Source organism: Doryrhamphus excisus, chromosome 6 (genome assembly GCF_030265055.1).
Source record: "Doryrhamphus excisus isolate RoL2022-K1 chromosome 6, RoL_Dexc_1.0, whole genome shotgun sequence".
Taxonomy (NCBI): Eukaryota; Metazoa; Chordata; class Actinopteri; order Syngnathiformes; family Syngnathidae; genus Doryrhamphus; species Doryrhamphus excisus.
In genome coordinates this window covers 15200262-15224671 of record NC_080471.1, presented here as the reverse complement: position 1 = coordinate 15224671, position 24410 = coordinate 15200262, and the positions used below count along the sequence as shown (strand labels likewise).

The following is a 24410-nucleotide window of genomic DNA, read 5'->3' as shown; positions in this document are numbered from 1 at the left end:
CCATTCTTTAGATAAATTTATTTCTGAAATGTGACAAGACAGTGTGCCTTGAATGGAATAAAAATCATCCCTGAGAGAGTCACGCAATGTACAAAAGTCTGAGATGAACTCCCTGCATTGAGAGTAGTGAGGTATTGTCTGAAAAATACACACAATAAAATCAGTTGAAAGAAGAGCAAAGGATTCGCACTGCTTCAACCACAACCATGACAAAAGCTGAATTCATTGAACCAAAAATGAAATGAAATTGAAATAATTGTCTGGCACCATAATAAAAATTCACATGAACTACCAGAATGCTGCAGAAACAAAAAAAAATAGCATTAAAAGAACATATCCAGCTCCTGTAAGTAAAATAAAATTTCCTGTCAGGTCTTATCATACACTGGAACTGAAAATGGAATTTATATTGGATTGGGATAAGTTCTTTGGTAAACACATTATATTACATCTCTATGTTTGGTAAAAGCTTCAATTACGACATGATGCAAATTTAAGTCTACACTTCAACATCGGAGCCACAACAACAACAACAATAACAAAGGCACATGGAGAGTGATGATGACATTTACAAAAAGACGACTTGACGAGACATTGAGGTACAAAATAGTTATTAGTTATAGTGACAGTTATAGTTATAGTCACAATAAGTTAAGCTTTCCATAATTTATTCAATGACATAGACACTATTCTGACAAACACATATTTTACAATAAAATAAAACATTTTCCAGTTCAGACAAATGTGCAATACATAAGACAGGTGTGTATAAACATCCTTGGAGTGTTGTAAATTTGGTGAGGTCCTTGCAGCCAGTAGTGCACATCATGTTGTAGTCAGCAACATACAGTGTCTTCGTTTACGCAGGCATAAAAAGTACCCTCTTTTTGAGTCAGCAGTACCCACAGTGGAAACAACACTGATGTTATCAGTACAATCTCCATAGCGACGACCTTGACTGCAAGCTAGGAGTGCAGCTCAGGAGTGGTCACCTTGTCTGCTTGCTGATCAGTAGTCATGACAATTAGGAAGCAGAAGTCATGGATCGAGCTCCAACTTTAAAGTGCTTCCTGTCCAAAAAAGTTTTTTAGATGTCGTATAGGCTGGGGCGGGGGTCACGTTTGTCTGGGTGACACGCGGCGGTTCCACATGCCGCGTTTGGAGTGATAATTGTGGAAGAAGTTGCGTAAGTAAATCCGTTCCACCTCCAGTCCTGCCTGGAGGATCCTGTAGCACAAATAAACAATGATCTGATGCACCAATTTGTGAGATCTCTGCATGAAAGAATACCTCTCCTGGTTATTATTACATCATCTTGCCACATTACATTTGGTGCCAATCTGGAACCAACATTGTATTAGATCCCATTAGACTATGTGTACCTAATGTCAATCCGTGTATAATTTGTGTGTCGGTGTGGGAAGAAATGGGTGGAGCATCATTGAACCACAGTGGAGTAACTCACCTGTCGAGCAGCTCCCAATCTTCTCCCCCCCACTGGTTGGTGAACTCCTTTGTGTTCATTCCTCCCACTGCATCCAGATCAGATTTATAGATGCCCAGTAAACCGAAGCCATTTACCTCCCAGTAACCTGCAACAGACACCATATTAAATCAAACCAGGAACCATCAAATATATTAAAATCCTGAAGGAATAGCTTTCCAATTAAAATTCAAGTGTAAAAACATATGAATGTAAAAACCACCTCTGGCTTCAAATGGTGTGGCCCCGCAGTCCAGCCTCAAAACAATGGGGGCAAAAGCCATGAAGCCCTCTACACAGTGCTTCCGAATGGAATCGATGATGGAAGGGGGAAACTGAATGTGGAGGTCACAAAGAAAAACAATGCTGTGTTCATCCTGTCGAAAGAATGGAAAATAAAAAGTGAAAACTCAGATTACATGTCGATAAAAATCTCAGTGATGGGTACTCACGTCTATAAGGTTGATGCCTGCTTGCAGACCTGCAGATCGCTCAAAGTTACCATTCAGCTTCATATACTGGTACCTGAGGAATGCCAGAGAGGCAATTATAGTACATACTTGACATTATTTTGTGCATGTGCCCTCTGATGCGTTTACTGCACATGTAATGACTTTCATCCACAGATTATCCATTATAAAGCCCACCTAGGCAGAGAGGACTTCTGCAAAGCTCTCCTCACGTCCATGTCGGTGCTGTTGTAGTCCACAATGATGAGATTAAAATTGGCATCGCCCGTCATCTTGAACAAGTCGGCCATGTCGTCAATCAGCTGCTGCACCCATCGGGCCTGGTTTTTCACTGTTTTTGCAAAAAAAAATAATGCTAAATGTATTCATTCATTTTAATATAGTCCGATTAATTCAAACTATGTACCGCCGCCGTCAAGTTAAATGAACATACAATACAGTACCTGGCACGATGAAATGGACCGTGGCCACAGGGTTCCAGCTGAAACCGACTGGATTGCACAACATCATTTCAGGCTTCGACCGTCGCTGGAAGCTGAAGTCCTTGCTGCGAGATCGAGTGTGGCGGCGAACCAGAGCATAGATGTAGCGTGACAGGCGAAGCAGCTGACCGTTGGAGTCTTTCAGCTCCACCTCCAGTAGGTAGCGGCTGCCCTGGACCCCATCCAGACGCTTCTCCACGTTAACCACACGTACTAGTGTGAAGCCACTGCATAGGCAGACCATTACCACACAGTAATTAATAATTGTTACTTTTAACGATTTGGATAAGTTATTTTAACTAAAAAAAATAAATACTGTGAGGGAAGTGTGGGAGTCATAGTTGTGAACATTAAACTACTACAATCACACCCCAAATACAAAACCAACATGTAACAGGTAAGCAAACATATAATATGAAACAACAATTATTCATTAATTCATTTTCTACCGCTTATCCTCACGAGGGTCGCGGGGGTGCTGGAACATATCCCAGCTGTCTTCGGGCAAGAGGCGGGGTACACCCTGGACTGCTCGCCAGCCAATCACAGGGCACATATAGACAAACAACCATTCACACTCATACCTGTGGACAATTTGGAGTCGCCAATTAACCTAGCATGTTTTTGGAATGTGGGAGGAAACCGGAGTACCCGGAGAAAACCCACGCATGCACGGGGAAGAACATGCAAACTCCACACAGAGATGGCCGAGGGTGGAATTGAACCCTGGTCCTCCTAGCTGTGAGGTCTGTGCGCTAACCACTAGACTACCGTGCCGCCCAAAACAACAATTATGTTCATTATAAATTTTACCAACTTTTTAACAAAATAAGTGCCTTGCAGCACCTTTTTATAAATAGTTATACATTGTTTATTGTCCTGCAACTACTATGTGTAGTAGTTTCCCTGTGTATGTGCTATTGCTCAGTTCCTGTGTGATGGTTATAACGTATGACTCCTTCAGTCAGACTGTTATGTTGAGTAATGACCTCCTGCCATTTCCGATGTGTTAACAAGCTCATTGCAAGTTTCCGTTTAGCAATTACTTGCCCAAATAAAGAGCAACTTCCTATAACCAAGCTGACCATCTCTCTCCATTATATCTCAGGCTCCTGACAGCTTCTGGTGGTGTTAGTCACTTAGTTGAAACGTACCCCCACACCCAGACTATGAAGGTGAACGAAAATGAATGTTGATAATCATGAACCACAAACAGACACTTACTTTTCATGCTTGTCATTGAGCTGCTCCATAAAAGCTTTGACTATGGGCAGAGCATTGCTAGAGTGGAGAAGTAGGTTTCCAGAGATGTTGCAGTGCAGATCGATCCAGTCGGAGCGCATGGCCTGCAGGTCTACGTGGTTCACCTCGAAGGTCTGGCTCCAGTTGACATCGGCATCAAACACTGGCACCGGGGTGATGTCATCATCGTCGAGCCCTTCGAAGTCTCCTTTTGGTCCCCATAGAATGTCAGTCTCACGCTGTCTCTTGATTTCTTCCCTGTTATTTACTTCTGCAACAGCGAGCCCCCTCTTGTCGTCCAGATCTGACCATTTTTGGACGTCCTTTCCTCCTATAGCTCTGTGAATGCTATTCTTTATGTCCTGCAGTTCTGGTAAGTTCATCTCCAGCTCTTTGTCTATGAAGTTCCTTCTGGTGTCAATGTCCCTCTGCTTGGTTGCTAATAACGGGTCTCTTTTTGAGGTCTTCTCAAAGAGCTGGTGACTGCGGTGGGCTGTAGTGGACGTGGGCGTTTCACTACCCACTTTTATGGCATTATTAACTGTTTGAATGTGGGTTTCATTCATTTTATCAGCCGTCCTTCTGTAGTTTATTTTCTCTGATTCAGGCTTCTTTCTGGCAACCACTGAATTAATCTGTTGAGCTTTCATAGCTGTCTCGATTGATTTAAGTCTTGCTCTTTTTGTAGATTTGAGCTTTCCTTTTGGTTTTATATCATCTACAACTTTAACAAGCCTCTTTGATTTCATCTCTGCTTGGCTCTCATGCTTGCGCAGTTGAATTTTGGAAGTCTGGAGAGGCAGTGGGACATTGTCTTTGCCTGTTCTCCTCCTCATACGAGCGTTAGGTGACTTCTTCAAGGTGTTGTTGGTTTTGCTCAAAGAGAAGAGTTTGCGTCTTCGCTTCAAGACGTAATCATCATAATCATCCCCGTAGTCAGACAAAAGATTGCTGTCCTTCTGATATTTGTCTCTTTGATACGCTTCAATGCCAAAGCTATCGTCATCCCCGAGCACTGACTTCCTCCTCTGGAAGCTGTAATCTGAAACAAAGACAAAGGATGTCAAAATGAGAAATGTAAAATACATATTTTTAACAACTTTGCAGACAAAAATAGAAAGGTACCACTGGCCGCGTTTTCTTTTTCCAATCCATCAAGTCGGTCTAGTCTCATGTACCGAGAAAAACCAAACCTAGAACAATAAGTAAGCAAATGTAAATATGACGTTACTTTATACCAGATGGTTTCACCTCAAATGGTCTCATCCTGGAACACACATTATCCTTTGGTCATTCAATTGCAACCCACTTTTATAGGGTGTCAAACCAAGAGCATGTTATGTTATGTTCATTTTAAAATTGTTTTTTAAAAAAATATGAACACGCCCCTGATAAAAAAATCTTCAAAACTAATATGAATAAAGAAGTACATTTGGTCTATTTTCCTACTGTTGATGATTATTGTTCTCTGAGTAATATCCTTTGATCAAGCCTTTTCCCCACATTTCACACTACACTAAGTCATAAATGTATGATTCCTGCTGATATCCTGCAATATCATATCGGATCAGAATGACCGCAAATATGAATATTTACTCACATTTTCATGTAGCTGGGGTTCTCTGGGTAGAAGCAGCTGTTGTCTTTTTCCATGTGTGTGAGTCGAGTGTAGTCGTTGGGAAATATGTAGGACAAGTGGACCTGGGGACAAGAGCAATATGGCAAAGCTATGAAGGTTTAATCGCTCCCACCAAAGTTAGACAGTCGCAGTATATAGATAATAACTGTTGGTCATGCCTGACTGTCAATTATTTAGGGCTAAAATAATTTAAATGTTGCCAGCCATAAATAAAACACAAATGGATGACAGCTGGAACACTGATGAAAGTTGGAGACCACTGCAACACGGACTCTAAACTTCTTCAGTTTTATGTTAAGCAGGACATATTTCTATTCATTTATTTCAGACACCACCAAATAAGTCCCCTTTTCTGTGTATTTTCTGGGATTTCCAGGTACACTTAAATGCAGCAAATTGTACTTCCGCTCGCTGTAAGAGTTCCGTTAGTGAGAGATATGAATATCCACTTAATGTTTATTTAGACCACACAAAAACGTATAATAAAGAATTTTTTTGCGAGTGTCAGTAAATGCACCGGGCTGTTGTCTACTGACAATGTCGTTTCCTGGATGAGCAAACGAAGGGCGTGTGTTTGAGTTGGAGATACATATAGCATATGGTGTTGGAATTTCACTGCTGTTGATGTGTTCAGGGTCAGAATAAAGTTACAAAGGTTTGTCAGACTTTGTGACAAGATGGGGATGCTGCACATCTCTGTCTGCCGTCATAACAGAGATGCGGCTTGCCATGAAGCACATGTGATAATTACTCTTAAAAAATGTGTTACTGCCACTCAAACAAATTTTTTTCCCAGCTATAGTATTTGTATAACAATATAATAAAATATACTGTTTATGTGTCTAATATTTGCCCGTTCCGTAGCTACATGAGGTAAACAAAATATTAGAAACAGCTCTCAATGTGATGCAGTGCATTTCAGAGGTAGGACTGAGGCTTGCACATTGAAGTTAAAAAGATAAATGTGTACACAAGTTTGAAAGTTACAGAATTACCTAACTGAGAGAAAGGGGAAAGTATTTAAATTCTCTTTGTAATAAGGGGCTGCATGCATAATTGAAACCTAGCTGATCCCTGGCGTGTAGAAATGTAATTGGTGTGACAAGTGCGTATCCAGGAGCAATCCTTACAAACTGCAGCCCTTGGTATCGAGTGAGTGGAAAGTCTTTGATGGTGTAGCTGGGTTTGTATGAGCAGTCGGGCAGAACGCCTTGCAGGAGCTCGACATCTATCAAAGGCACTAGCAACAAACAAAGCACACGGATATGAGGCAGGACAACTTCAGGTGATGAAACAAAGCTTCTGCGTGCACCGTGAAGGGGTAGGGGGGGGGGGGGCAACTGAAACTGAAGATGAGTCTCTCACCTTGGTAGAGGGCATCTCGTGGGTCTTCTCTCAGCATGTCTGCAGTTGCGGTGTGCTTTGGTGGAAGGGGCCGTTGGTGGCTTGCAGGTGTCTGTGGTATATGCGCAACATCGCTCATTAACAATGCCGACTCATCTGTGGGACGAAGCCAAGAGGCATTAAAACATGAGCAGAATCATTTCCAAGGAGCTTTGCAGAAAACGACTATGAGCCACCGTGAGAAGTTGTTGTATAAAATGTACTTGGTGACATGCCGCCGAAGTACTCAATTTGCTTCACACTGCAATACACACATAGCGTTGCGCACACAAGCAATTCTCAAACGGGACTTATAATAGTCTTATTTCCATTCAGAGAAGGAAATAAAAAACATTTTGGTGAGAATCTGGGTGAAGGTGAATTTAAACAGGAATTCTTTTTCAAAGTTTCAGAATGACCATGGCATAAAGGGAACCATCCACCACCAAGAATCACAATGTTAGCATCCCTCTATAGCAGGGGTCTCAAACTCGCGGCCTGCGGGCCAAATGCAGCCCGCGAGACGCTAGTTTGAGGCCCCCACCTTGATACCAAAGTTTAATGTTGAAATGACAGCTTAAAGCTGTGTGCACACCGGACACAATTAACATGATTTTCCCCCACCCACTGTTACCCTACCCTGTTACCCCGCCCTGTTTTGCTTTGGATTAGCAATGAAGCTAAAGGCTTATGACGCTGGGTACAAATAAATGCAGGATTTGGAATAAAACGGAAAATACACGTCAGGATAAAGCATCTCATCAAACATGTTGTTAAAGTTACGACACTGCTCCCAGATGGAACTGAGTACGATGCTAACTTGCTAATTGGGTAAAATTATCAAGTTTCATTAATGTTCATGTTAAAGGTTAAATAACTGTTAATACTGTACATTTGAATCTGAAAAAAATAATTTCTCTACCAACTGTATGTGGTTTCTTACGTTTTTCTTATTTGCTGTTTTATTATTATTTTACTTATTTATTACTGATTGGTTGATTTATTGTCTATATTCTTAATTTTTTATTTATCTTATTTTGTGTATAGAAAAATAAAAATAAAGATATTTGAGAACAGTGGAATTTTTTATCAGATATTTTGGTGTGGAAAACCGGAACCAAAGTACTGAAAAAGTGTAGGGTATAGCAGAAGCAAAAGCATTGAAGATAGTTTTTTTATTGATTTTTTTTCCAGTTTTTAATAAATGCGTTTTTTTTTTTTTTTTGAAAACCTGATGCGGCCCCCAGCTCCGGTGGGGGAACCTTGCTCCGGTGGCCCCCAGGTAAATTGAGTTTGAGACCCCTGCTCTATAGGATCTGTCATCCTAACTTAATATGGTCTCGATGATTACTATGAGTGATGTGCCAGGATACTTACTAACATAGAGTGAAATATACTTGGATTCAATGACCATAAACCTGAAATCTTCATCCTGGAGCTTCCACTGTGTCAAAGTGAGCAGAAGAGAGTTGTTTGTAGAATGACTTTTCCCACACCATTGCACATACTGTCCAGGTACTTACAGCCACCTCCACATGGTCAGTGCCTTTGTCATTCTGCTTGTGGATGATTTCAAAAAAGTACATCCTTTGTGCAGAAAGCCTGTTAAGCAATAAAGTATATTCAATAAAACAATGTATTCACTGTTTCAAAAGAGAAACCGTCCAAAGTAAACGCTGACGGTCATTGCCCGATGAGGCCATCAGGACCACATTGTCTGCAAATAACAGAAATGAGATCCTCAGGCCCCCAAACTAGACTCTAGAAATTCTGTCCATAAAAATAATGAACAGAATTGGTGACAAAGGGCAGTCTTGGCGGAGGCTAATGTTGACCAAAAACAGGCTCAACAACAGAGGTTCCACTTCAAAGTAGTAGTACAAGAACTATAACGCTAATTAATGTATCACAGCCGATCATAGCATTTTGAGTAGTATATTGTAGACATACTGTACATACTGTAAGAGCAATCTTATTGTGACCAACTATGTATGTAGACCATTATTCATTTATAACTATCTGCAGAATTACTTGATGATGACATCATTGAAATCCAATTGGACAGGGTGCAACATGTACTTCCTATTACTGACATAATGATAAAAAGCAAAGGCACATGTAAACGCCCTAAAGCTGCACAGTAGCGTGAATGCAGATATGAAAACTGAAATACTCACTGAGTTGGTTTGGAGACCTGACTTACATACTTGTCAAATTCGCCTGGGGCTGTCCACTCAGACCCCGTCTAGAAAGAAAAAAAATAATCAAAACATATGTACCTATCTCCAGTTCCTTGTGAAGACAGTGGACATCCATACCTTCCCAACCCATGCAAGAAGCTCCAGATGGGTAGGAGAGTTGTCTGTGCTGAGCCAGAATTCCGAGTTGTCATCAGAGCTTAAAGCGAACACAAATTCACCTAAAGAGACGTAAAGATTCTACATGAGACCTAATTCGTTACAGAAAGGACATTTAAGTTAAAATGTCATACCATCAGCGTAAGGATGTAAATAACCAAAGATGCGGAGCCCGTAGTTGGTCCACTGAGGGGACACAGCCAGTTTGTGCACTGTAGTCCTGGACTGAAACAAAGAACATGGAAGTGTAAGCTCACTCAGAGACAAGATGGGGATGCAGTATATCTCAAGTCACGGGACATGAAGAACTCACATGTAGATGTAGAATGCACCTCAGATTGAAGTAAAATGTTTGCATGTGTGTGCCAGAAGGCAAGCTGCCCATTTTTCTGATACAAGACAAAACAATCAGGGCATTGTGGAGCACTGACCTTTGCCAGCAATAATAGCTGACAGTGGCAGATTATTCCCCCCTATTTTTGTTGCTAATGCAATACAGCACTAGAGGAGAAATGGTGCAGATAATAGTTGAGCTCTTAGTAAAATTGCTCTGATTTAAGTCCAATGTAGTTCCACATGTATTTCCACTCCAGTGCATTTCAAATTGGATGATAATAGCCAAACATGTGAAAGAGTTTAATTTTGTCATTGTTGCACATTGTACATCAATAAACCTCATCTTTGGTCTTCCTCTATGCCTCCTACCTGGAAGCTCTAAACGCAGCATCCTTCTACCAATATATTCACTATCTCTCCTCCGGACATGTCCGAACCATCTCAGTCGGGCCTCTCTGACTTTATCTCCAAGGCCTCTAACATGTAATGTCCCTCTGATGTACTCGTTTCTGATCCTATCCATCCTGGTCACTCCCAATGAGAACCTCAGCATCCTCATTTCTGCTACCTCCAGTTCTGTTTCCTGTCTTTCCCTCAGTGGCACTGTCTCTATGCCAACCAACATGGCTGGTCCCACCACAGTTTTGTGTACCTTTTCCTTTCATTTTAGCTGAAACTCTTCTATCACACGTCACTCCTGACATTTTTCTCCACCCGTCCCATCCTGCCAGCACACGCTTCTTCGCCTCCTTTTCACAATCTCCATTGTCCTGAACTTTGACCCCAAGTATTTAAAATTCTCCACCTTGTGTATCTCTTCTCCCTGTAACCTCACTCTTCCACTTGGGGTCCCTCTCATTCACACACATATACTCCGTCTTGCTGCAGCTAATCTTCATTCCTCCTAATCATCTCCTCCACCTGTTCCCTACTCTCACTACAAATTACAATGTCATCTGCAAACATTTAACATTCTGTATTAAAAATAAAAGTACAACACAAACACATTTTTTATTTTTATTTTTTACATACTGTAACATTTGTATACTTGCAGGCATGACTGCTCCTGGCTAAATTGGTGTCATAAGTATTTTATTTGGAGTCCACCCCCGAATTACAAAACAGCTGTATCACGAACAGGAATTCTTGGCACCATGAAAACACATCACATTGGCTCCCCCAGGCAGCTGTGGCCCCCACAGCTCTATGAATTGGCTTTCCCATTAAAAGCTATTTTTGTACGATTTGACTTGAACATGAAGCGATGTTTTGATGATTTCTGTTATTTATGTTTTGGAGTTTTTGTGCAAAATAACATATCGACACATATGACAGCGATGTGCATATTCTGTGCATTTGCAGAGGATGCAAATTCATGGATTGTGGGCCCCTATGCACTGTGCGTGTTCTGCATGTAGAGAGGCGATCCTTGTATGCAGACCAAAAAAATGCAATAATAACATGATAATAATAAATAGTAATTAAAAAAAAAATTCTACATTTTACATCAACTATACTGATGCGGTCTCCTTCTACCTTTTTGCCACTGATAGGGTTAGTAATGGGTCTTTGCATTTGAATCACACTTCAGCAATGACGCTGAAATTATACATTTGATGTGGTGGGTTTATTATAATACGCGGCTATCACAGTTAATCACAGTTATCAGACATGAAATGAAACCAAGAGGGAACACAGAGGTAATGGACATGAACGTATTTCAGATATTGATATATCATTATCTAAGAAAGCGTAAGACAGTGGTCAACAAAAATATGGCTGCCCTGCCTTTCCTCTCTCCTCATCCCTGACACAAGCAAGTGTGCACCCCTCATAATTCTATTCATTCATTTTCTATACCGCTTATCCTCATGAGGGTCGCGGGCATGCTGGAGCCTATCCCAGCTGTCTTCGGGCGAGAGGCAGGGTACACCACGAACTGGCCGCCAGTCAATCACAGTGCACTCCACACAGAGATGCCCGAGCTGAGAATCAAACTCGAGTCTCCTAGCTGTGCAGCCTCATAATTGTATTATATTTTACTATTTAGAATACTTCTTTTGCAACTCCTTTGGCAATTGTGAGGTGGGGGAGAGCAAATGTATGGAAGTGTAAAACCTAAGTGACCTCACAAAAAAAAACTCTGGTGAAAAACTCTCATTTTTTACTGTTATGTTAGTCCTGTTTTGTGGAGTTAAAATTAATGTTTGTGCTGCTTTTGTTTTTGAGTTATTAATGATTTAAGTGCACGTTTGTTCATACTTTTGAAGTATGACGGCACAAATGTGCACTTTAATTGCACAAAACATTCATTTTAATTGCACAACACAAACAAAGAAGGGGAAAATGTGACTATTTGACCACAGTTTTGAGTGAGGTGGGGGGGCAACTTCACTCAGGTAAATGTAAGGAATAGTGTGATATTGTAATATATATATAATCCTTAAATGAAGTGATTTAGTCCAGATATGTGCGTAGTTGAGTTAGCACTCATTCAGTACTCTAATGTGCAATCACTGAAAATGTAGTGAATTAAAAACATGGGTTTGACTCACATGAGGGTACAGAGGGTAGTGCAGGTTGTGGCGCAGTCCCACCGTGGAGCCGCCACACCAGTCCTCAAAGACATGCAAATTGGCCTGGCCTTTAAACTGCCAACAGAGAAAAGTCAGAGTCAATCACTCTGTTTGTGCAGCAGTCAGTCAGCGGTGGATCAAGCAAACATTTGACCTACTTCAGCATACTAAAGAAACAAACTCATACTTGCACCCACGGGGTGTTTTTCGCAGCGTTTGCACCCGCAACTCTAGCTTAGTCTGCACTGTCAAGCATGCACATGTCACTTTGGTGCGTTATGGAAAAGAGGCTCTGATGTTAATTATTTCATACTAAACTATGAATGACTTTACTTACAGCAAATTTTGGTGCTCTTAACAATGCAACACATCACCGTCCAGCAAAAAGCATGTAATGCAAAAAGCACTTTTTATATCTGACTGCGGTGCCCCCGCCCCGCTTTTACTCATGTTTTAACTGTGTATTAACGAATGAATGTTGTATTTTTGTGTGTCTTCTACTCTGTTTACTTGCTTTATTCAACTCCATTCTTCTGTAAAGTGTCTTTGAGTATTTTGAAAAGTGCTATACAAATAAAATGTATTATTATTATTATTATTATTATTATTATTAAAGCCGCTTTTCGAAAATTTAATTCAAAACATGAAAGAAAAACCCTCAACTTCAATCGACCAACATGTTTGGAAACAAATAAAAACAAATAGAAACCTTAACTCACAAAACACACAAGGATTGAAGTAAGTTTTGTACTGTCCTGTGAGATAGTGATAGCATAATTAATACAAGTACATGTATGTTTCCTGGCTGCTCAATATGGTGACAGCAACAATATATTGACAATCAAAACATCAAGCATTGCAGGTGTGTTCCAAATACACAATGGATCATTGGTGTAAGCCAACGGTAATCTTATAGATACATGTTTATGTATGCAAAAAGGCTGATAGGAACTTTGTGACAATAAAAGCCAAAGTCAAATATCCCTAAAAACATACACCCACTCCCTCTCTCTCTCATATATATTGACACAACAGATGTCAAGTTTCAATGCTAGCACAGGTGTCCTGAAAACAAAATACCTATTTGGCATATGCCAAAGAGGTCATGTTATCCGAGCGCAGGCTCCAACAAAAGAGCACACCATTACAGGTTTGAGCCTCCTCCCTTCTGGTGGTAGTAGAGGTTTATCTTTAGTAATTATGCTGGCTTTGACCGGCAGCATTAAATATACATGTTAGCATGACCTGTCTCTGGGGTCTGGCCACAATATAGGTTAAAGAGTATACGTTATATGTGATACTGCACACATTTCTGCTGTGGCTGGTACAATTTCATCACACTTTATGTTCATGATAAACAGCACTTTACAATGTGCCTAGTTAATGATGGAGCTTTCACTGCCTTGTGACACCTCTCTGGGACCTTACTAGGACATACATAAACGTAGACCAGCTGTTCTCTGTCTTTTCTATACCCAGCACATAACACCCACTTCTCCTCCTAAAGTAATATTTTATTTGAAGATGACATACGACCAAAAGAAAAACATTAATATTGGAATTTTATTCCAAGGTTATTGTTGGGTTTAGACATTATTGGGTCATGCCTTTCAGGGGTGTCCAAAGTGCACAACACAACAATATGTTTTTTTTTTTTCAAAATGAGGCTAGGGAACAAAGTTACAATATCATATCCATCCAATTTCTATGCCACTTATCCTCACTAGGTGCTGGAGCCGATCACAGCTGTCTTCGGGCGAGAGGCGGGGTACACCCTGGACTGGTCGCCAGCCAATCACAGGGCACATATAGACAAACAACCATTCACACTCACATTCATACCTATGGACAATTTGGAGTCGCCAATTAATCTAACATGTATGCTTTTGGAGTATGGGAGGAAACCGGAGTACCCGGAGAACACCCACGCACGCGCAGGCAGAACATGCAAACTCCACACAGAGATCCCCAAGCAGAGAATCAAACCCGTAATTTTACAAGAAGAAAATTATACAAGAATATTTCAGATGAAAATGTAAATATTAAAAAAAAGGAGCAAAGCAAACTGAAGTTCATATCAATAGCACCGTTTTTCACCTATATCAAAAACCAGATTGACATTTTTTCTTGAAATATATATAACTTATTAGCATTTCATCATGTGTTAATTTTAGTGGCCCGTGCATCTTTTCATTTGAAATGTGGCCCTCGATGGAATAATATTGCATCCTGCTAAATATCTGTCAAGACAAAGTGACTATTAACATCACTGTGTCTTGCCTACTGTCAAGCATGGTTATGGTACACTAAGCTTCATTGAGGTAAACATGAATTCCAGTATGAACTGTGACATTGTGAAGCAGAGCATGATCCTTTCTCTTTGGGAAGCTGGGCCACATGGGAGTTTTCCAACATAGTGAGGTGATGTGAGTGGCCAAGTACGTGCGTATGTCTCCAGACTTGAACACCTGTGAGTGGAAGGTGGAGGAGCGTAAGGTGTCTAAGATCCACCAACCTCACCAGTACTGTCATCAGGAGTAGAAAACTGGTGAATTATTGGCCCGAGAGGATTAAGGCAATGCTAGATAACTCACACTGTAAGTTGAGACTGTGGACACATACATGTTCACTGTGAAGTTTATTCATTTGTGTTGTCACCTATACAAGCTGTACACCGACTACTCTAAAGTATATCCGCATTTCATTTCAATAGTATTGTCCCCTGAGATATAAAATGATAAAATGGTTGACGAAATGTGGACTTCTGTCACATATTGATGTGCATGTTGTATCAGCTCCCAGCATCATAAACAAAACCCAAATGCACTGAAACTGAGTGAAGTGGGACATACTTCCACAGGTTGCTCAGACTTCTATAAGAGGGACTCCACACCATATGCACAATCACACACACACACACACACACACACCTCTGGTTTCCATGCTTGTGGCATACGTCCGGCGCTCCAAACATGGGAATCCTCCAGGCCCACTCTGACCTGGAAAATAACACATAATTTGAAAAAAGTCCCTGCCTTTTATAGTGCTAGTTTCCATACACACACTCATCCCAGAATCGTCACATTTTCTATGAACATGTCTTTTTCCATGCACCGTTCTTAGTTACTTACCCTTTGGTCAAGCATGGCCGCCCTCCAGCTGCTGCCGTCATCTGGATTTGGACCTAAATGAAAATATAAACACATGATTATGACAAAAATATAGCTGCAAGATTTACAACCACAACACTGATATTAAAAAGGGCAGTTTATAGTGTGTATTATTGTACATATAATGAATTCTTAACTAACAAACAATCAGAAGACAAAAAAGTATGAAGGCTGTTAAATTATAACCTGCTTCAAACAAGCTGATGCACTTCATGCGATTCCATTTTGTCTTGTTTTTTCATGCTTTTCCCCCCAATTTCCTCTGTTTTTATTCTTTCCCTCCATTGCTTTGGAGCTTATGTAACAGATTTCCACCCTTTTAATGTTTTACTTCCATGTTCTACCCACTGAATGAGCGCAAAGGCGTCACCAATCCCACTTCCATCATCTTTTCAAATGAAGGGCTTGTAAAAAAAAAAAAAAAGAGGACCTCAGTCTTTGTTTTTATGGCCTTGTGGTGGGAGCGAGGGGAACCGGGCTTCCACTGCTTGTGGAATGAAGCCTGTCATTATCACAGGGGTGGAGACACCCACACCCATGGGGAGAAGGGGGGGGGGGGGGGGGGGGGGCAGCGCCAGCTTTGGCAACACACGTAATTCTAGAGCGGTGGTTAAGAAAAGCTAGGAAGGGTTTATTTTTATCTGTGTGCGGTTCTTCGGTTCTTCTTCTTTAACACAATGTGTTCTAGAATGGACATTTATTAAAGGTTTCATGATGGCGGCAGCTTCACCCTGGTAGCCTTCCATCCTGGACGTTTTGATGATCAAAAAATACAAATGGTTATTCACAGTCCAAGTTATCATATATTTTGTAGTGCGGTTGGACTTGCAAAGGTCCGTGGGTCGACCACAGCTTTTGTCTCGACTAAATGTTAAAGCAATGGGAACCAAAGGTACTATTTCCTGTCATGAAATACGTTTTAACCTCTTTATAACTTAGGGAAGGAAAATTATGTGATGAGCTAGAATTAATCACAGACTCTATTTAATTGAACCTGTTAATTCAGTCATTGTTAATTCAACCTGAACTGTTGGTTGTACCTGAATACATTTGTCATTAATGTTGGTTACTTGTTTGTTTTTTTAATTTATACCCGATTCCATTCCAAGAAGACACCGGGAATCGAGGAAACTTCACCTGCACAGTCCAGTGTCCAAGTATTTATTACACATTCAGACTGGTTGGATTTTGGGCCGAAAAGGTACTGAATCAGTTTAAAGTTACTGAATTGTTTCGGATCGTATCGTTCTAAATGTACCAATATCGTCGTTTAATCATATTGGCAACCATGAGTCATGATACGAATGGAATCGTCACACCCCTATTTTCTCGTCATTTCTGCCTATAATGACATCCTCCAACAGTTTCACAAGATACCCAGCTGTCTTCGGGCGAGAGGCAGGGTTCATCCTGGACTGGTTGCCAGCCAACCACAGGGCACATATAGACAAACAACCATTCACACTCACATTCATACCTATGGACAATTTGGAGTCACCAATTAACCTAGCATGTTTTTGGAATGTGGGAGGAAACCTGGAATAAACCCACGCATGCACGGGGAGAACATGCAAACTCCACACAGAGATGTCCAAGCGGAGATTCAAACCCAGGTCTTCCCGATCTCCTGACTGTGTGGCCAACATGCTAACCACTCGTCCACTATTCCTCTACTTTTCATGGCCAGATTTGTAATCCCTTGTGGACATGATCTCATCAGAGACCCCAGCAGCCCAATGAGCCCATTATTTCACTCTCATTTATTCATTCAAGGCTCCAGAATATAGAGGGATATTGTTTAGTATAATGGCGTGTGTGTTTGTATGTACCGGCACATCAATGGGGCGAAATGGCACAGTTGTAGTGAGTCAGTCTGGACCAAAATGTCCAAGGCCAGATTTTTGTCCCAGGCCACCTTTGAATGTCACCGTGACTCACACCTTTATCCAGGTTTACACCAAAATGTATATGTCGGAATGACTGTTGGGAAAAAGGTCATCAAATAAACTAAGCTTGGGGTGACCACAATTGCACAATAATGAAAAAAATGTAACATTTCAAGGACAGCCGCTGATGTGATTCATTAGGGTGGATGTTACACTAAGATACCAAGCCCTATGACATGCCTGTAACACAACACTACTGCACCTTTTATCTTGCTTCAGAAGAATAGGCACACTAATGGGATCATGTTTCAGCACATCGGCAGCCTCTTCACCTGAGGGACATTTATTAACTGCTATGTTTCTTTTCTCTTGAGTGGTCACATGACCCTTGTGCGGGAAAAAAACAAGTCGTCTCTTGAAGACGAAGAGTGTGTGCAGAGCGGAGCCCGGCGACGCTGCTGTGGTAAAGCTGTATCAGTAAGCTTCCTCTGCAAATGAGAAATGATCAACACTTTCCAGACTTGTGGTGCCGACATGAAACCAGAACAGTAGTTTTGTTGATAACCAACCTGATTAGTTATGCTTTGTAATCATATTTGCAAACACCAAACAATTAAACTAAAAAAGGTCAAGTGAATTTTTAACTCACCGGTTACATATTTGCTAACCTGAGATGTCTGGTTCTAGTTGCAAGGAGTAAATGTGCACAATACTATACTTTATACGTATACCCTGGTACGACATACACAATTTGTCTACAACAAATTGTTAACCAAAGAGAATTAAAATTGCCAGGACAGCATACAAAATACAGCACCATAATTAATTGTGAATGGAAATAAATGAGTTTTAGCGCAATGCTGACACCCGATTTGATGAAAGTTCTTATCAAGTTATATTTATTATAACGTTCATTCTAAACTGCCAATGAGAGGAAAATCAATCGGAAACTTTAATTTGTCAATTTCTTAATTCTAAATGTATGTTTGGGATTTTATTACATAACCTTACTAATTGGTCTAATATACTGTACATCCTTCACACACCTATTTTTATTGTTATTTTACAAAGTATTAATTTATTTGTATTCCTCTACTTATTTGGTTTTTAATTCTGGCATCTTTGAATGTTCAATGACAAAATTAACACCTTAAAGGGGACCTATAAATGTAGTTAGAATGTGTATTATCTTCTGTATTCTTCTGTTAAATCATGCCAAAGTTTCAGATAATGAGATTTGCGCATTTGGAAGTGAGCCCTAAAGGAAGTTTGGGATGGCTCAAAACGCTCGTTTTGAAAAGGCGTGGTAAAACCATTCCTTTGTGTCATCACAGAAGGGCGGACCTCCTTATATATAAACTATCTGCCCTTCTCCGCTGTTTACTTGCTAGCAATGCCCCAAAAGGGAACGCCACCATCAGGCACAAGTGGTTGGAGTTCCTGATTCCCAACCACGTTCCCAACGCCCTCGTGTGAGGAAAAGCAGTAGAAAATGAATGAATGAATGAACAGCATTTCACACTAGACTGTTAAGTAAACATGGGCCACTATGCAGCTGGACTAGCCGACAAACTTGCTGAAGCCCTACACCTTTCCAACGTTACTTGGTCGTGTGGGAGAGCCAGAAGGGCAAGTAGTAAGTAACAGTTTATCAGTATCCTAACTGTTTATTTGGTGTAAGTCATGGAGCAAAATAACTTGTCTGTGTGGCATTACAGCATTGACGAAGCAGGGTTGCTAATAGTTCTATCCAAGTTTTTTTTTTTTTTTTTTTTTACACACACAGGTAGTCCCGCAAAACACATTACATAAAAAAACGCTAAACTGTTAAAGCAGCTTACCATTGAAAAATGTCTTGAAGTAACCTCTTTTCTTCTTTCTCTTTTCTCGACTGTACAGTTCCGGATCACATTCGAGACCCAACACATATGACTGTATGTTAAAAGCCGACATTTATCAACTGCTAATTTCATTCATTCATTCATTTTCTTCTGCTTTTTCCTCACGAGGGTCGCGGGGGATGCTGGAGCATATCCCAGCTGTCTATGGGCGAGAGGCGGGGTACACCCTGGACTGGTCACCAGCCAATCACAGGGCACATGTAGACAAACAACCATAACTCCTAATTTAATTTTGTATTATTTATAGATTTGTTTGTTGTTATTTATTGTAGTCATTCATTCATTATTAATTCATTTACCAAGCGTGTCAGAGAAGTTCCAGGGCTTTTGATATTGATGGTATTTTCTTCGAAATGAGGTCCATCATCCTCTGCGAGTTCTTGCCAATCATCACGTCTACAAAGAGGTCATGTGGCATTTGCTTCGTTTAGTACATGAGAAGAGGTGGCAAGAAAACTTGCGGCTGCTTCACCATGACAATGCGGCTGCTCATAATGCCCTGAGCAGTTCAAGGCCGAGAAGAAAATCAGAGAAGTCGTGTGCTCTCACTGGGAAAGGTGCATTCATGTCAGACACACTATGCCAACAATTTCTATTTGCTCTCTAAAGACTGTATTTAATTATTATCAACTACTATATCCGCTATATTTGAAAGTGGGTTAGTTCATAGTGTGCATCGTTGATTTTTGAGAAAATTTGAGAAAAACTGAGACTTTTAAGTGCGCCTTATAGTGCACAAAATACATTAGTTATTTACAAATGTATTTTTTTTTTTTATCACTGCACCTCCAGTAGTTGGGTACCCCTGATCAAAGGCACCTTGTTTTGAAGACATGAACAACATCACAATGGCCATGATGACAAAGCTGTGGAGAATCCCATAAGAATTTTTCCAGGAGTGCATAAATGCAGGGCAGAGAAAGCTGGAAAAGCATTTTACATTCCAGGGGGACAACTACGAAGCGGAAAACTTGTAGTTTGGTTTTCAATAGATCTTTTGCGACACCAGTCTTGGAACTTTTCAGACACACCTCATATTTACTATCTTTTTAAATGATCATTTCTGATATTTTGGGATGTTCCTCACCAACATGAGAATGAGATACGTTCATATGCATTTCCAATTCAATAGCCTTACAAATAAACAATTTATATCTCTTGCATTATACTTTTGAAAAATCTCAATGAAGTCTTGTGATTTTTGTTTTTCTGGGATGTTCCGCCCCATCATGACCATGGATGTTGTCATCTTCACTTCCTCTTCTGGAGTTCTTTATGTCTCCATGGTGTCATGTCATGTGTGTGTAGAGGGGAGGAGGGTGGCTCCAACGAAGGAATGCATGGGGAGGCGAGCCCTACCTACCTACATTAGAGCTTTTAGCATGTGTTTACATGTCAAGCTTTGTTCCAAGAGTGTGCGTGTGAGTCGTGTGTTGTTGTTGTTGAGCATACATCAGCCTCTTTCCACTCACTTGCTTTCATCTACAGTACATCTCTGCAATAGTGGCGACAACCTGACATTAAACTGTGAGGTGCAAATAAAGGTAAAGGATTGAACAGGAAGTGTGGTTAGCCGACGTGAGACGACGCTTGACTCTAATGAGTAAGACTGTGACCTGACCTCCTGAACTCCCCCTGCACCCCACCACCAAACTCTCTCACAGGGTTTGTAAATGGACCAGTTTCACCTGCATTAGTCTCTTGTTTCCAAAAATCATCCTGAAACTTCCATACAGAAGTCCAACGATTCAAAGGCTCAAAAGAATGTCTGCCATGCTTTATGATTGAGTTAATATTTAAACACATTTCACTGGATTACACCCACCAGTGAGCAGATTTACACTGGGGTTAAGTGCTAACAAATGATCTGGCTTTTTTTGCTGATATTGTCACCCACATTTCATATAATTCCATACATATGAGAATGAAAACATTTAAAGTTAAGGGCAATTTAAACCAAAATGCATTGTATCTTTACTGAATGTCTGTAACTGCACTTGCACTTAAATATAATGAGAGTGATGAGAAAAAATGAAAGTGCATGCACTAAATTCTTGATGATAATTGCAATTTTCACAACTTTCCAGGTCAAGGACCTGTGGAGAAGAGTACACACTGAGTGAGTAACGACTGCACAAACACTTACCAGGTTCACGCCATCACTCCCACCAGTAAAATGACCCAAAGAATTGCTAACGTGTTGCATATTGCATTGAATAAACCTTAATAAATACTGTAGATATGGATGCATACACACCAGAATGCATATTTACAATGGAGCTAATTGTAATGTTGATTTTTTTTACACATTTTGGCCCTAAAATATTGTCCCAATGCCTTGCACCAGAATCAACTACAATGAAGTTACAACTATTAACAGTAGTATAGTGCTATATATGCACAGATTTCCAGGTTGAACCCATCCCATATTGCTAACATATGGTTTGACTTATTTATTTTATTGAGAGAAAAAAAGTTTAAAAGTTACATGCAAAGTAAACCAAAATGCATTGTACGCTTTTTAAATACCCGCAATTGCATTGAATAAAGCTTACAAACAACACTTGATTATAAGAGCACTATGCACAAGTGGGGGTGAGTGGGCAAAACTTACCGGTGCCATCGTTCCATGCTTTGGTCGCGACCATCTCATGGTAGACGGCCACAGCTCCCACAAGCAGAATGGCTCCAAAAAGAACACATTTACCATTCCGTCGCAGTTTCTTCAGTGGAAAAAACATTGTGATCATGGTAATAGTCGGGTGATAGCTCCTTCGGGGTTATTCATCTGTTTGCTGTGTCGTGCTTTGTCCTTCTTGGTAGGTGGACCGATCCAGTTCGATCCCACTTGTGGCTGGCTGCTTCTCGACCCGGCGAGTGCGCTCGAACACCTAACGACCTGGTTGTCCCCGCTGGCACTGGTTGTCGTTCATCCGGGAAAAACTAATAACATAGCCAATGGACGAAGTAAGTTGCTAAATGCCCAGTGAAAACTCTTAGTGGGGTTCTTGTTGTTGCCCATGGGGCATCCAGCGCAAACAACACAAGACTTTCAAGCCAATGCTATAATGAAGTCACATACAGCGGCGATGACTAACCGGAAGTACACCTTATCTGCATTCAAAATCAAAGCATTACTATGCCAAATTACTAATGTAACCGAACATTTTTACACAAAAATTGATTGAATTCATTTGTTAAATTTCACACACACACACAATGTATATTTTATTGGCACTGTACGCCATTTATTTATTCATTTTATAATGTAGTTTTAAAAATGTTTGCGAGCTCGTACCGGAAGCATTTATATATATTACTGATAATTGACGCTTCCTCCCTCAGATTGGGAGGAGTGAAATTGATTTTACCTTGAGATTTCACACTACACCTGTACCATCTAAGGGGTCTAATGGGTTATCATGTCATAAAAGATAATGTTTTGGTTAATTGTTATATTGATCTACTGCCATATGAATGTACAGTATACTATTGTGAGAAAAATCATGCATCTGCAAAGATACAAAAGTGGTGAGCATATTCCAAAACATAGCCAGAGGCATTGTTTTTCTACATCTATTTATCAGCTATGGTTTAATGCAGTGGTTCCCGAACTTTTTACAGTCACATACACTTTCAGACATTTGACCTGGAAACTGTGTAAGCCTTGCTAGCCAACCAGTTAAACAGTTCCCAAAAGGGGACAACAGAAGTAGGTCTTTCTTCTTTAGCCTTTACAGGATTATGTGTAACTATCACACAATACAGAACTTAAAATGAAAATAGTACATAGTTTGGTTACATGTACATTTACTTTGCAACAGGGATTAAAAAAAATACAAAGAAAAAGCTATCTTAGCCTACTACGTTTTGAGCCATCCCAAACTTCTTTCAGGACTAACTTCCGAATGCGCAAACCTCTTTATCTGAAACTTTGCCATACTTCAACATGAATACAACATTCTAACTACATTTATAAGTAAGAAAAGTGGGAAAAGCATCATAGTTGCCCTTTAAAGCAGCTATATCACTATGGTAATTTATGCTAAACTCATAACCTCATCCGGTCCAGTCCACAGAAATTTATAATATTTATTCATTATTTGTACTGTAGAGAGTACAGAGTGTTGGTAGGTCTGCATTAAAATGACGACTCCCTCGTGGGGCTCGTCCCACTATGTGAGAAGCACCTACTTTCTAGCATAAAAGAAACATTTGTCCCAAAGGTATTAAGTCGTCAAGAAAAACACCTAACAATACTGACATCTAGTGGTCACCAAGCGCTACAGCATTCTAGAATTCAGTGTAGTAAAATGTGAAAACAATACATACTAGGGGTGTACAACGCAGCCCGTATTTGTTGAGGTGGGAAAAGTATTTGTATTCGAGGAAAAATAATATCAAATGACCCTTTTATGTATAAATGCACTGAGCACAAAGCCGTACAGTTTAATTCTGTTCTTGCGCGCACTTTCGCAGTTTTGACCCCAAGAACTGAATGATAATATCTCATATATATATTTATAATACTTATATTTATTATTGTTTACGCTTCCTTTCGTGTGGTCCTTTTACTCCATTAACTATGGGGGATGGGTCACTTTTTGACACCTTAATTCTGATTTCATGTGAAATAATGCACAAATGGAGGACCCTGATTAGCCACTAGGAGACAGAAGTTGTGTCGGGTTCATAGTGCATGGGTTTTGGACTACAATCCGAGGCTGACGATGCAGCTTTATCATAAAAAGCGATGTATTTATTTCTTCAATGTCTTACGGCTTAAAGTAAGGTGACGAACAAATTAATGACAATGCTGTATAACCATATGCAAAAAGTATTCATGCTCTTTCAATACAGGCAAATCCAATGTTATTACCGTTTAGTTTAGAATGCTCTAGTCTAGAACATGCAACAACTTACCAAGAATGATTGCCTTTCTCCATATAACGATAACACATATAAAACCATTGTTTTTTCATTACAACAAAACGTATATAGCTAATACAATACTAATACAGTATATCCATTAATATATACGCCAATAAAAATTAAGTTTCACCCCAAATGTGGTTTTAGAGTGCATGAATAATTTAGTGCTTACCTCCACCTGTATTCTCTTCTTTGGCAAATCCTGCAGCTTTACATGGAAATATTAAAAATACAGTACTCTATTTGGATGTTATGAGCATGTGTCTAAAAACAACTTCCTGTCAGAAAACGCTAAGATTCAAAGCAGCTTTTAAGTGTTGGGACACCTCTTTCTGAGGGAATAGATCTTCCTCAAAGGCCAGATTCTGGATCGAACGCCTTTGGGGATGAATCAGAATACAGATTGTGTGTTAAGTGATTAAGTGATCTTCAGGGCAACAATAAAATCTGACACACTCCAAGTCTTTCAGGAGGAGTGGAAGTTGCTGCAACGTGTCCAACATCATATGTTCTACATTTTCTTTGGCCAGTTGTCATACAGTGTGTCTGGGAC

The 24410-nt window shown here is 40.2% G+C and overlaps 1 protein-coding gene across 2 annotated transcripts; it reads right to left on the bottom strand.

Moving 5' to 3' along the window:
* Positions 1-8: 8 nt before the first annotated feature.
* On the bottom strand, positions 9-22060 carry b4galnt3b (beta-1,4-N-acetyl-galactosaminyl transferase 3b). Of its 2 annotated transcripts, XM_058076271.1 has the most exons (20): positions 21540-22060; positions 15100-15152; positions 14899-14967; positions 11948-12043; positions 9191-9281; positions 9018-9118; positions 8877-8944; positions 8223-8301; positions 8077-8143; positions 6682-6816; positions 6447-6556; positions 5278-5378; positions 4803-4870; positions 3660-4719; positions 2397-2662; positions 2131-2284; positions 1936-2008; positions 1707-1860; positions 1466-1592; positions 9-1227 (listed from the first exon to the last, which is right to left on the bottom strand). In XM_058076271.1, exons 1-20 carry the CDS (start codon positions 21673-21675, stop codon positions 1116-1118), a joined length of 3120 nt encoding a protein of 1039 aa, XP_057932254.1. In that variant the 5' UTR covers positions 21676-22060; the 3' UTR covers positions 9-1115. The 2 variants fall into 2 exon arrangements, with proteins under 2 accessions (XP_057932254.1, XP_057932255.1); XM_058076272.1 differs by lacking the exons at positions 11948-12043; positions 14899-14967; positions 15100-15152; positions 21540-22060 and adding an exon at positions 9370-9388 and having other exon boundaries at positions 9191-9276.
* Positions 22061-24410: the final 2350 nt, after the last annotated feature.